This window comes from Lycorma delicatula, chromosome 1 (assembly GCF_047948215.1).
Source record: "Lycorma delicatula isolate Av1 chromosome 1, ASM4794821v1, whole genome shotgun sequence".
Classification (NCBI taxonomy): Eukaryota; Metazoa; Arthropoda; class Insecta; order Hemiptera; family Fulgoridae; genus Lycorma; species Lycorma delicatula.
In genome coordinates this window covers 205085875-205101198 of record NC_134455.1, presented here as the reverse complement: position 1 = coordinate 205101198, position 15324 = coordinate 205085875, and the positions used below count along the sequence as shown (strand labels likewise).

The 15324-nt window shown below is 31.1% G+C and overlaps 1 protein-coding gene across 12 annotated transcripts in view; it reads right to left on the bottom strand.

Moving 5' to 3' along the window:
* The window catches only part of LOC142327686 (uncharacterized), a 154484-nt gene that overhangs the window by 60357 nt on the left and 78803 nt on the right, over nt 1–15324 (bottom strand). For all 12 annotated transcript variants that reach the window (XM_075370933.1, XM_075370948.1, XM_075370941.1 and 9 more), the window contains 3 exons: nt 13938–14006; nt 7789–7899; nt 418–486 (listed from right to left, as the gene is read on the bottom strand). In XM_075370933.1, the coding sequence (XP_075227048.1) occupies nt 418–486; nt 7789–7899; nt 13938–14006 (249 nt within the window). The remainder of the gene's footprint in view (nt 1–417; nt 487–7788; nt 7900–13937; nt 14007–15324) is intronic.

Sequence of the window (15324 nt, the reverse complement as noted above, 5' to 3'; positions counted from 1 at the left end):
CCATAGATTAATAATTTAATGAAAAATAATGAAGAAAAAATATTTACTTTTACTGATAACAAATACTCCACATGCAACCACACTCAAAACTAAATTTTATTTATTTTAGCAACTGCAGGCTAACACAGCCCAACTACAGTTATTAATGGACAATGGATATTGTTAACATAAGAGAAATACCATGCCTGACTGGAATTTAAACCCACAACTTTCCAGATGAAAAGTAAAAATTATCACTCCATTATGGAGGTCAATATAATAATTAATGATAATGATGATTGATTATTAATTGATGATGATAAATCTGAGTATGAACATTTCACAGTTAAATACAATAAATGAAAATACATAAAAAAAACATTGCATAGAAAGTACTTTCCTGTTTCTTTAATTCACTCATTTCCAAATTTTACTTACCTCTTCTTGCTCATCTAATCTTTGCTCAAATTCTTGTTCAGCTTGAATAACAGATTCAGCAATATTTTCCTAAACAAAATTAACAAATAGAAAAAACAAGAATGTTCTGGTATTTACATCAGTCATGTTTTATATCTATACAAAGCAAGCTTCAAATAAGTTGGAAAATGTAATATTTTAAAATTTAAATACTAAGAACATAATAAGATTCGATTTACAAGTAGATCCAATCCATCTTGCACAAATGTCAACAGGTTCTGTTATTTAATCCCTTGACACTTTTCATTTTGTAATTAGAAACAATGTATATTTTAACATTTGAAAATGACATTCTTTTCAAATATGCATAATGAAAAAGAAGTTTTTTTTTAATTTTAAATGAAAACTTAATAGTATGAAGAACAGTGACGTAATTCACAGGTTTAGCAAATATGAGAAACGTAACTTGATTATTATAATGCTATATGGAAATTAAATGAGGATTAACCTCCTTAAAAGTAGTGGAAGGCGATACTGATGATGAATAAAAAGTAATGAAATGTAATGGAGAAATTAATTTAAGTGAAAGATATCAAAATGAAACAAAACACTACCGAAATAAACTTGCTCCTGAATAAGCTAGGTCTGTAGCTGAAATAGCAAGTAATGTCGTAAATGAAAAGAGACCACATCAAGTCACAGAATTGGGCTTTCCTATTTCTATATTGGGGCATAAATTTTCCAAAAGTTACTATAACACATTCTGCCCAACGGTGAAAGAGTTCACAATTTGGGATTGGTTAATTTATTTAACAATGTTTCTGTTTATTGCTTTCTTTGTAAAATTTTTGATGTTAATAAATCGTCTAACAGAAAATTTAGGATATGCTGACTGGCAACATCTATCATTCATTTTAAGTCGACATGAGAAGAATTTATTGCATAACATAAAATGGATTTATATGATAAAATCTGTAAAAACCAATACTACTGTGGACAGTTTTAATCAAAGCTTATTAAAAGCAGAAAGACAACATTGGTAGTGTTATTCTGTATATAATAACCATAATTAAATATTTATCACGTCAATCTTTCGCTTTTAAAGGTTCGTCTGATATTTTGTATGAACACAATAACAGAAATATTTGATGCTGTAATGCGAAAACATCTTCAAAGAATTGAAAAATCTAAAAATTCTAATAAACAAATGCCTCACTATTTAGGCAAAATAATTCATAATGAAATAATTAATATGACTGGTACAAAAATTAAAAATACAATTTTAGAGTTAATCCATGAAGCCAAATATTTTTTCATAATTTTAGCATGCTTCATGTCAGTCATGTCGATCAAATAATTGCTATTACACATTTTGTTTATTTAGAAAATGAGAAAGTAGAATTCAGAACATTTTTTGGTTTCTCTCCAATAAATAACACTACTGGAGAAGGCTTATGTGATTTCACTTTGGAAGAATTATCTAAATTAAAATTTATATATTTATAATATCAGAAGACAAGGATATAATAGTGCCACTAATATGAAAGGAAAACATGTTGGTTTACCAAAAAGAATTTTAAACAAATCTTTGAGCATTTTATGTTCCTTGTTCAGCACATAGCTTAAATTTAACTATTAATGATAGTGGTAATATTTCTAATGAAAATTCCAGAGTTCAACACACATCACATGTCATATTCATTGTGAATAAAATTTCAAATTATAACTTTTTGTTTTATAGTAATTTGGTTGAATCTTTTATTCAAAATTAATGTTGTGAGTAAATTAACACAGATTTAAAAAAATTATCGTTCCAATGAACTTTGAATATGTTAAACCTAGGAAAAAACAAACAAATATGATATGAAGCAGATGAAAAAATCATTATTAATACAAAAATTGCTTTTAAAGTTAATTTTTACAACTACATTCTAGATAAAAGCAATATCCTCTATTGAGACCAGATTTCTGTCATTAAACGAATATCATAAAATATTTGATTTGTATTAGATACAGACATTTCAGATGAAATAAACGTTTTAATTTAAATTATTTAGCACACATTTAATTTAAAATTCAATTATATTAAAGACATAGAGGATGATTTTAAAATATGGAAATAGCTTCATATTTTAAAACTGAGGGATGCTAGAAGGTAGAAAACAAGTATGAAGCTACACAGGTAAAAAATTACTATTTTATGGTGTGCTTGCTTATCTGCCATACTGAATCAGTTTTTTTTTTTTTAACAAGGACATGTGATACATGAATTTAATGTAAGATTTTACAAGAAAAATTATGACAAAAAAACATTTCTCAATAAATACCTTAATTTTTCAGAAATAAGCAATCAAAGTTGCAAAAACAGAAAAATTTCAGTAGTAATAAAACAAGGGAAAATTCCCGTAGTAACTTTTTTATTTCATATTACCTTCATTATTACATCCAATAACAAACTTCAAATAGTTAACATTGGAATTAATGGCCCAAATACTAATAACAGCTTTCACAATAATAATACACAATAACTAAAAATTGCTACTACAAATTATGACTAGGTCAATTAATATTATTTACTTTAATTATCACAATATTTAATTTTAAAATTTAGTTATGTTTCCAGTCCTAAAGTACTTAATACAATAACTTTTTAAAGTATACCATTTTACAAGAATGCTCAAGAGGGGGCCCTCTTGAGCATGAGGGCAATGCTCACATTTTTAGTGATTATGACTGACAGTCATGTGGGTAAGTAATAAGTTGGTAAGTAGTTTAGTTGTGTGTGTGTGTGTGTGTGTGTACTCTAGGTGAGATTGTGGAAAGTTAATTAACTTCTCAGTGTGGTTTGTTGGATAAGATAAGTCGTGTAGCCACGTCTTCATGATTGTTGTGCGCTTGTTTTTTGTTGGCTTGATTGTATAATTTATAAATGTGTGTGGTATGTCTTAGTACCTGTTAGGTGTGCTATTTTTTTCTGGATGTTCTCCTCCTTTAGGTATTTGTTGTGTCAGAGTGTGCGTGTAGTGGTCTGGTATGGATGATGTTTGCTTGTGGGGACCGAATGTGTATGTGGGCGCTTACACCCCTCCTGAAGTAATGCTTTATTAGCGGTTTCTTAGGAGGTGAGGTCGCCAGGGGTGGAGGTTTAATTAGTAGTGGACAGGAATACATATGCATTTTCTATAACAGCTTGCAGAACCTGTTAGCGAGTCAGACACTGCTTCGGTGCTTGTAAATGAGGTTCCTCAATCTCAAAAAAAGTGTAGAGACCTGTTAGGCTTCTCTACAACTTATCCTAAAATCTGGATGTTTCATTTAAAATTTGCCACGCTTTCAGATAACAGAATAATAGATAATAAAATATAGTAATAGGGGAATAATTTGTTTTTAAAAGACATCAAAAAAAAGAGGAGGACCTCAATCCAACTTATATCTATGTTTTATTTTTTAGCAATGTTCACATATTTTGCTAACAGCTAAACATATCTTTTTTTTTCTCAAGGGAATCTTTCTCTGGTAATCCCATGTATATTCATCATATTCAGCCATTGGCAGGCTCATAATTTCTGCATCCTTGCCAGCAATTTGTCATATGTGGTTTACTTAGTAATTTGTTAGGCTCCAGATCACACAAAGCTACATCTTCTAAGGTCTTCATTCAACTTTTAGCGTATGTTCAAGCAACAACATACATATGCTTGGCCTTTTGCAAATACTGAGTGTAGTGCTTTTTGCCTTTAATGAGTGTAGTGCCTTGTAATATGTGTACTATCGCAGTACAGCATAAAGGAATAATTAATGGTTTCATTAATCCTTTTAGAATTGACGGAACCCCATATCCTTCACTGGTTTGAAAAATTGCACTGACAAGTGCAATCATAACCACCTGGCATTTTTCACACTATGACCTATGGTTTTGTCATAAAATTGAATTAAAATAGAATTTGGGTGTTCTACATTTGGTCTAACCTAAGAGCTGGCCATTTGAATTTGTTGACTATTCCATAGCTCTGTTTACAAGATCATTGCTGACAGTTATCCTACGGTGTAAAAATGACTCACAATTCCCAACTAACTTTACTGCATATAATAGACCACCAAAATTGTTGTTACAGGTTGATTTACATCATTTGGTGGTTTTCTTCCATAGGTGATTATTGATTTGACTCTGTGTGTGTATGTGTGTATATGCACGTGTATAAAATACAGGTGTGTATCTTATATTTGTCTGAACATAACTTTTGATCACAATTTGGATGACTGCTTTTTTAAATGATAGATGAGTTGCTAGCAGTGATCCCGTTCCATTGTTTAATCTTATTAAAACAATGAAAAAAAGTAATGGACAAAAAATGATCTTGCTTTCTTTCAAGAGAACATACGTTTCTCTTCTGAGTAGTCTGTTTTGTAGGCCTGCTTATATTTCATCTTTGATGAAGTTAAACCGTAAAATAAAGAAAAAAAATTGAAGACATAAAAAAAATTAAAAATAAAATAAAATAAATTGAAAACGAAAAAATAATTTTTCCACTACGTTCTCAATAGAATTTTTGAATTCTATTTTTTTAAATCGGCACGTTACTTTAAATGATTACTAATGTATGAGATACAGATGAAACTATGAATGCGAGAAATACTGATTACAAAATTTGTTTGAATTTGGCACTTCAAAAAAATAAGTTTCAAACCTTATATTGAGGGAGTACTGGAAAAATTATAATTCCCTTTTTAATGAAATTTATTTTAGAATATTTTTGGAATCAATTAAAAAAAAAAATTATTTATGATTAAATTCACCACATAAATTTGAAGCTTGTATGAAAGAATATGGAAAGGACATTTTATTGCAAATGAAAAATGCTATTTCTAACAAAGATTCAAACCTGGGACCTTCTGAAAGAAAGGCTGATTAAAATTATTTCAAAATCATAAAAAGAGAATTTCAATGTATGTAATATTAAATTAAAAAAATTTAATTAAAAAGTAAAAAAAAAACATCAGCTAATACCAAAATAATATAAATATAGAAACAGATATATCTATAAATTAAACGAAATTACGATTAAGTAAAAGAAACAAAACAAAAATGTGGTACACCATAATGATATTGATAGGATATGATAAAGTGTTGTGGGGGAGGAAGAGGGAACCCACACTGATAATTTTCTGACATTTTTTAAAGAAATTTTATATAACTGAAATTTTGTTTTTAAATTCTATGAAAAATTTTTTTATAACAAAAAATATCTTTTTGGTTAAATTTCAAAAATGGACTTTTTTCTAAATTTTAATAATATTGCATTAATTAAGTAAAATTATAGAATTTAACAGTCAAAAGTAAGGTTTGTAACAACCAGATTTCACAGTTTTTAAATCTATTTATGTTGGTTTAAGGTAAATTAGCAAAATGACTGAACACACAAGTGTCATTAAGTTGAACTAAAAATGATTTACGACTCACTTGTAACAAACATGTAGTATATTAAATTTCATATTGATTTTAGGTGACTCGACATGAGACAAAAATTTCTCAAAAGAATACTTTTTGAGAAAAACATTAACATTTTTGTAGGCCTTGTATGGTAGAGAGGTTGCAGTTCAGTATTTAATCCAAATGGTCTTTGGTTATAATCCTGGTCAAGCATCACATTTTTATACACTAAAATAAAAATCCATTCCATTACCTGCCTACAGTATATAAATCTAAGCAATTGTACTAGGATACATCTATGGATCGGGTTTACCAGGAAAGAAATGGTTTCCCTTTATTTAAAAAAAATTAAATAAATATGTCGCAATATGAATTGAAAACCTCTTTTTTGTGGTAGGTTAAAAATATCTTACTTTCACAATTTTGTTTCTTACGTAACTCCCGTCTATGACATGGTCTTTTAAGATATCATTAAAAATATGATCATATAGTATTTAAGTGGTGTACTTTTAATGTCAAAACAATTGTAGTTACTTAAATGTAAAACTTGATCAGTGATTATGTCATTGAAAATGTTTTAACAAAAGAATTTCCATTAAATAATTAATTTAGATTGATCAGTCACAAAAATGATCATTTTTTAATTAAATTTTTTCCAAAGATCTCAAAAGAGATCACACACCAATAACAAAAAAATAACATCCCTTGTTTTTTATTTAAGGTTAGAACTTTTGAAATTTTTCTTACGTTGTTCAAATTTATTACACCAAGGATCTTTTTAATCACTTCATTAAGTACTTTTGGACTGAAAATATTTAACTAAATTTTAAAATTGAAATAGTTTGATAATTAAAGTAAATATCAGTTGACCTAGCCATTAATTTGTAGTAGCATTGCAAATTGCTTGTGTTGTTATTGTGAAAGCTGTTAGGTTTTCGGCCATTAATTCCAAAGTAAACTGTTGAAAGTATGTTATTGAATGTAATTCTAAAGGTAATAAGAAATAAAAAAGGTTACTACAGGACATTTTACCTTGTTTTATTACTACTGTGATTTTTCTGTTTTTACAACTTCGCTTATAACTGAAAAATGAAGCTATTTATTAAGAAACAGTTTTGCCATCATTTTTTTTTTTTGGAAAACCTTACATTGAAATCACGTATCACATATCCATCTTATTAAAAAAAAATTGGTTCAATTTCAGACAAAAATTTCAAACACTATAAAACAGTCAATAATTTTGTAATATGTAGATTTTCACTTTTTTTCTACTTCCAAGTATATCTCAGTTTTGAAATAAGATACTGTTTTCATACTTAATACAATCCTGCATATTCAAATAAAGGTATAAAAAACAATAGTTTCATTGTCTGTCACAGATTATAACAGCAGAAGAGTTAATTTTATATCAGTGACTGGGATGGTAAACATCTAAATATTTTGTTCTTTATTTAATTTTTGCACAAAATATTCTGATGTAGGATAAATGATCCTGCAGAAATACTAAACGTGGAAGAAAAAATACAGCATCAAAAATGATTTTTTAATGTATCATAGCCTGCCGCTAGGATGCAACTTCAGATTACTTATTAACTTTATTTTATAGATCCTTTTTAAAAATGTTATAAATGAACTTTAATTTTTTATATTAACATATGACAAGTTGAATACATATGGAAGAAATTAATTGATGATAAAACATGGAACTAAACTAAATGGATGCGGCTGCGTGTGCTGCATCAAAACTGTTTGACGTAAGCATTTAAAGGTTTAAGATAAAACTAACACCAGTAAAATGTTATGTGGACTAAAATTCACTTTATAACAGAAAATAATAATCACTCTTAGAGTACCATCATGAAAAACACAGCTACAAAATATTAACATCCAAGTCACTTCAGCCCAGAAAAACCAAAGAATAAAGGCCGAAAAAGAATTTTTAACTCTAATATTCAACTTACCTGTTCTTTCAGCAAATTTTGTAAAGAAGCAATCTGTTCTTCATATGCTTTCTGATTGCTTTCATGTAATTTTATTTCTTCTATAGCTTCAGATATAATCTTGTCTTTTTCCTAAAATACAAGTAAATGTCAAATTATGTTCATTTTTAACATAAAATAGAAGTTAACATGTTGATGAATGATATTATTAACCATTCAGTGCCAGTTGTTATTAGTTGAAAATTTGTTAATGCTAAGGAGTCAAACTAATTTAATTTATCACAATCAAAAAAATATTTTAAATATTTCACAGACATGTGTAGATCTCCATAAAAACCTATTTTTTTATAAAACCTGTCCATAAAAAACGCTTTTTTATATAACTAGCTAATGACAGGAAAAATACATGAGGTGAAATTAATGGAAAGTATGGAGTAACAAAAGAAGATATATAGTGACATAAAGAAAAAAAATAAATTTGCATAAAACATAAATGTAGCTTGCAAAAAATAAATAAAATGAGATTTTTTATTTAAGAAATGAAACAATAATGTAATATCTCCACTTTTCCATATCTCCATTTTCTATTTTAAATTATAAAAGAAAAGCATGAAGTAAACACTTATGCATAATGTCATGTACCTAACCATATTACATGTACTAATTTGATTAACATAATTTTTTTCTAAGAATTTAATCCCACATCTGACCAGATAATTGATATATTTTTCTGTATTCTGGCTTACCATTCATCTTGTCCTGGATTAATTCCTATCAGTAATCTGAAATTTTTTCATTGCTTAACAACTCTAGAATATCTGTAATTCGATAAAGAGTAAATTAATAATTAAATAAGCTTGAATCTTGTGACTGGCACATACTACAATAATACTGTACTTTACAAAAAATGACAAATGTACCACTCCTTTTATAAATGCATATCATATACAATTACAAATTACAGGGGTACCTGAAAGGAGCCTCCACGTAGATTGCAATTATACACGCAAACAAATAGCAATCGGGCGTACCCTGGGAAACGTCAAGTGTTAACTCTTGATGGCGGATCCTTTCACCACCGAGCATAGAGACAATGCAACCCAGTCCAATAAAAAGGCACTTTTCAGTGCCATTTTTGACGACCATCTCAGTTAATATTGAGGGAATTACAAAAGACAAGGAAGAGCTTCTTGCTCTTCTATCTAAAAATACGAATTGTGACATATTGTGCGTACAAGAAACGCACAGGGACCTGACGAGAAATAGACCACAAATCTGTGGAATGACACTGGCAGTTGAAGTGCCAAGTTCGAAGTATGGCAGTGCTATTTTTACCAGAGAAGACTTGACTCTAAAGTCAACCTCTTTTACCAACGATAACGATATTGAAATACTCACAATTGAACTAACAAACTGCACTGTAACATCCGTTTACAAGCCACCAGGAAAGCCTTTCAGTTTCCTTCCACCTAAGAATTTTTTTTTAACAAAAAATATTCGGCTGGTATTAGGGGATTTTAACAGCCATAGTTTATCATGGGGATATACGGAAACAGACCTGAACGGAGAATTAGTTGAGGAGTGGGCAAAGGAGAATCAGCTGAGTCTGGTCCATGATCCAAAACTCCCAAATTCTTTTTATAGTAAAATATGGCGAAGAGGGTATAACCCTGATCTGTGTTTTGCTAGCACATGTGTTGGGGGAAGTTGTGCCAAGGAGGTATATGACCATATCCTGAGATCGCAGCACAGGCCTGTTGGAATAAGTGTCTACTCAGCCATTAAAACTACTGAAATTCCAATCAAAAGGAGATTTAACTTTAAAAAAGCAGACTGGGAGCAATTTTCCTTTGAATTGGATATAGCTGTTACTGATCTTGAGCCGACACCTCAAAATTATGAAACCTTTGTTAAAATCCTAAGGGAAATTTCCCATAAGCATATTCCAAGAGGATGTAGAAAGAACTCCATACCTGGTTTATCAAAGGACAGCCAGCATGTACTGACCAGATACAAGCAGCTTTTTGACTAAGACCCTTTCAGCGAGGAAACAATCGCATGTGGAGAAACCCTGATCCAGTCGATGGGTAAAGAGAGGCAAAGAAAGTGGATAGAGACCCTGGAAAGGATGGATATGACACATAGTAGTAAAGTGGCTTGGAACTTGATAAAGAAGCTCAATGGGGATAGGAAAGTTTTAACTCCATCTAGCCAGATAACCTCCAACCAAATAGCACATCAACTTCTTCTGAATGGGAAGACCCAACATGCAAATTTTAAGCGGCAAAAGAGTACCATAATACCAAACACTAGTAGCACGTTCAACACTCCTTTCAGAATGCAAGAATTGGAGAAATGTGCGAGTGGATTGAAGATTGGGAAGGCCGCAGGAGAGGATGATATTTGTACAAAACAAATAAAACATTTCGGAGACATAACCAAGAGCTGGGTCCTTAAACTCTTTAACAGCTGTGCTATTAAATACACTATTCCGAAACTATGGAGGAAATCCAAGGTGGTCGCACTTCTCAAGCCGGGCAAAGCTCCTGAAGAACCCAGCAGTTACATCCTATATCACTTCTCAGTCACATGTACAAGCTTTACGAGAGAATGATTCTGTAACGCATTTAACCAGTTATTGAACAAATACTTATTCCTCAACAAGCTGGGTTTAGACCGGGCAAAAACAGTACAGGTCAAGTTTTAAAGCTGACAGAGCACATTGAACAGGGCTTTCAGGAGAAATTCTTCACAGGCGTTGCATACGTCGACTTACGATACAGTAAGCTACAGACTGCTCCTACAAAAAATACTTATATCAACAGGGATCACCCACTAGCTAAAATAGTAGAATCATTACTACAGAACAGGCGTTTTTATGTTAGCTTCGAAGGAAAGAAAAGTCGCTGGAGAAACCAGAGGAATGGACTGCCTCAGGGCGGTGTGCTATCAGCCTATCACCCTTACTTTTCAACCTGTATACTAACGATCTTCCCCGAGGCTGAGCATTTCCTATATGCGGACGACCTTGCCTTGGCTGTTCAAGATCGAACTTTTCCAGAAATTGAGAAGAGACTTACCGCAGCCCTAAATGGTTTAACTGAGTATTATAAAACAAACTCCTTAAAACCAAATCCAGCAAAAACAATTGTATGCGTGTACCATCTGAAAGCCAGGGAAGCAAAAAGACGACTGAATGTTACATGGAACGATCAGCAGCTGGAACACTCAGAAGCGCCAAAGTACCTTGGAGTTATATTAGACAGATCACTTACGTATAGGGCTCACTGTCAAAGCACAATCTTGAAAGTAAATACGAGGAACAATCTCCTGAGGAAACTCCGAAGCAGTAAATGGGGTGCTAAGCCAACCGTCCTGTCGACGACAGCTAGAGCTTTATGCTATTCAACAGGCGAATATGCATGTCCTGTGTGGAACAGATCAACACACACCAAAAAGGTTGATATAGTGCTGAACGAGACCTGTCGTTTAATAACGGGATGTATGAAACCCATTCCTATTGAAAAGTTGCAATGAGCGGCAGGCATGGAGGAATACGTCGAGCTGAAGCTGAGTACATTGAACAGTTCAGACAATCTTTTGATACACGACATACAATGTACCAGATGGAGCGACCACCCCCTCTGAGACTGAAATCGAGAAAGGAATTTTTGAACTCTACATCTATCGAGCCCCCTCCATGGTTCCCAAAAAGAGCTCCAACACCTCCAGGACATGACCTGGACTAGCAAACGTGGGTGACTTTAAACCGGCTTCGAACTGGGGTTGCACCAACCAGAGTTAACCGCGCTAGATGGCGTCAAATAGAGCCTAACGACCTGAACTGCGAGTGCGGTGAGATTCAGGACTCTGAACATCTCCTAAAATGCACCCTCTGCCCAACCAAATGCACACTAGAAGATCTATGGCAAGGAAATGCTTCTGGTGTTTCGGTGGCACAATACTGGTCGCAAAGGTTTTAATGTCTCATCGCTCGGACACGAAAAAGTAAAAAGTAAGTACAAATTACAAATTTATACGACTTTGTTTTTGCTATTTATTTATTTCTCTGAACCCTAAGCAACAAATTAGAAGGAAAATCTTCCTTAAAAACACAAAAGTTTTGTTAAGTTTAATTAAGTTCATACTTAACAAAATTCAACTTATCCATACATAGTTTTGTTTTAATATCAATCTCCATGGCAGAGTGGTAGCATCTTGCCTTTCATAAGAGATCCCAGTCAGGCATGCATTTTTCATACACTGCAAAATTTCCATTTCATAAAACCACAACACAAAAAAGCAACCTGAATGAAAAAATCAACAAACTAATTTTATAATAACAATTCTTGTTCAAAATTTTAGGATGAACATAACCTACAGTCAAATTGAGTTACAGTAGACATCCCCATGAGTTTCATCGAAATAAGAGTAATATTTTCTTGCAAATTCAGTACCAAACAGAAAGACAAATATCATTTTTAATAACGTTAAGATAATACAATATACAACTGATAAATAAAACTTCTGTGAAAAATTAAAATGGACAGTCACACAAAATTTCAGTTCTATTAATAAAGAAAAGTAAAAAATAGTACTATTTTTAAAACCTACTAAATATGAGGGTGGTTCAGAAAGTAACCTCTGTTTGGCTATCAATAAAAAACCTGCATAGATAAAAATATTTTATTATATAAAACTTAAATATTTTTCAACACAGTCGCCATTTAAATTCAAGCATTTGTCGTAAGCATTTCACTAATTTACCTTCTACATAAAATTCAGCAACCTGGCTACACAGCCAACCTATTCCAATTTTTAAGTTTGTAGTCGTCTTTGAGGTGCTGCAATGCAAGCCATTTCTTCATGTCAGTGAAGAGATGAAAATTACTTGGTGCCAAGTCCAGGTTGTAAGGGAAATGATCAAAAACATCATATTGGAATTGATACAGAAGTTCTTCAGTTCTTTGAGCACTGTGAGGATGAGCATTGTCATGGAAAAAAGCAACACTGGATCACAGCATATCACAATGTTTGTTCTAAAACTTAGGCGAGCCATTCAGAACAAACGTCGCACTATGTTATCATTTGGTGTTTGTTTTTTTGTATGACAAAGCTCATCCTCATGAATTTCTGAATCAATTCCAATTTGACATTTTTAAACATCCCCTTACAGACTGGACTTAGCATCAAGTGATTTTTATCTCTTCATTCACATGAAAATATGGCCTGTATCACAGCACTTCAATGACAACGAACTTCAAAATGCTGTGAAAGACAATTAGGCATTTATCTGGCTAGGAACTCAGGCAGCTGAATTTTATGAAGGTATTTATAAATTAGTGAAACACTATGACAAATGCTTGAATTTAAATTGCGACTATGTTAAGAAATAATTAAAAGCTGGTTTTATGTTGTATATAATAAAATATTTTTACCTAGCAGATTTTTTATTTGTACCCAAACAAAAGTTACTTTCCAAACTGCCCTCAAATCTATTTTTTCAAATGTTAATGCTATAGTAGGTCATTTCCTCCTAAATCATTAGTCTACAATTACTTACAAAAATACCAACTTCTAAACCAAAGTAATATTCAATAAATTATTTCTTTTTAAACCAAGATAGGTTTCAATAACTATTGACCTGAAGTATGTTTTTCAAATTTTAACATCATTCTATTTTAGTCAGTTTGAATCCCATCTTTTAGATGTTTTTAGCTGTTACTTAAGCTTTTTGTAAACGTCAAGCTATATTTTATACTATTTCTAAATTTTGATAAGAAGCAACATCTGTTCCTGGATACACTTTATAATCCATAGTATGTTTTTGAAATGCCTACCTCACTACAATAAGATGCCTAAGAAATTGAAAGAATTTCAGGACATGTTCTACAAGTGAAAATAAAGATAAATGTTCATATGAGCAACGCTCAGAAACAGTCTTTCATTTTTTCACAGATTATCTGCTTATTCACTTTCAAGGCAGTTTAAAGATTAATGTATTTCAATGGAGCCACTCTTGTAAATAAAGCTTCCACCAACCAGTTCACAGAATTATATATTTCTAGTGAGTAAACCTATAGTCACTTCAGTAAAATATATTTAAAATACATATCTAATTATGTATACCATGAATTTTACAATGCTAATAGTATTCATGGAAAACATACCTCATTCTCTTTTTCTAATCTCACTACTTTTTCATATTCATTTGACTTCACTTGATTCAATTCAGTAAGCTGAAAAATGTTAATTTTCATTAAAAACTTAATACATAAATTTTTATTGTCTAATAAACTAACAACAAATTTTCATACAAAACAAGTTTTAAAAGATTATAAAACCAACATAAGTTGGAAGAATGTCAACCACCATATTTTGGTATTTTTTTTTTGTACTTTAATTCAAATTTAAATTATTAAACATGCCAGATAAAAATAACTTTTAGAATGGCATTTCAAATTAATTATCACACATAAATCTGTATCTGCATCACACATAATTGAATTTACACAAATTGCATCATAGATCCAAGTAATTTATTTTCAGAACTCAGAATCAAATAAGGTATTAAACATTACTAATTTTTTATGGTAAAATGGGTCCTTAAATAAATTAAACTACCCCCTAAACAATTTGAATGTAGTGTAGCTCTTTCAATGTTATCACTGTAGATAAAATTATATTCACATAAATATCTAACAGGAAATGGATAAATATATTTTAAAAAGAAATGGTATTAAGTTAATAATTCAAACTAGAAGAACATGATTTAAAACTTTTTTATCACTTCCCACACAATCATCAAAATTTAGTAAACCTCATCCTGACCCCCGTAGGGGAAAACGCCCTCTGTCTCCCCTCTGTTCCGATCCCTTATGGGCTTTACCAGAGGTCATCTTCAAAACCTTGGCTTTTGTCATATTCCAGTCCACCTTGGCCAAGATTCTACCAATGCAAATGCCACTAGTAACATTCCCATCAGTATACTACTATTTAATGAACTCAAAACAAAATACATCTCACAGAGTCTTAAGTAAGACTAAAAGGATCTAACTAAAAAAAAGGAATTGAACAAATCTACCTGTAGAAGGTAAAAAAGAGTTCAACACAAAACATAAAAATATTATACAGAACAATAACAACACAGTAATATTGAAACAAAACAAAGGACAAAAACAACAAAACCATAACTTATAAAGCAAAACAACAAAAGCAGAATACAAGAGAAATCCAAGCCATGAATGCTAAATAGATAGATAACCACCTAGAATTTTCCTTCATCAAAATTACTGAGTTATTACAGTTCTGCGAAATCACAGAAAAATTTAAAAAAATGTAGTGAAGGAAAACAAACTAAGCAACCAGACAGTATTTTCTTTCATCATAATTTATGAAATTCAAAAAAAAATTGTCTTCCATAAACTGTCTACATTAAAAATTAACCTAGTAAGGGCAGCAATTAGTTTTCCTTGGGATCGGTCACCAACACTGTAAGTTTTGATAGAAACAGTGAAAGCAAGCAGTTCTAAAAAAAATATTCCAAAAAAATACAGA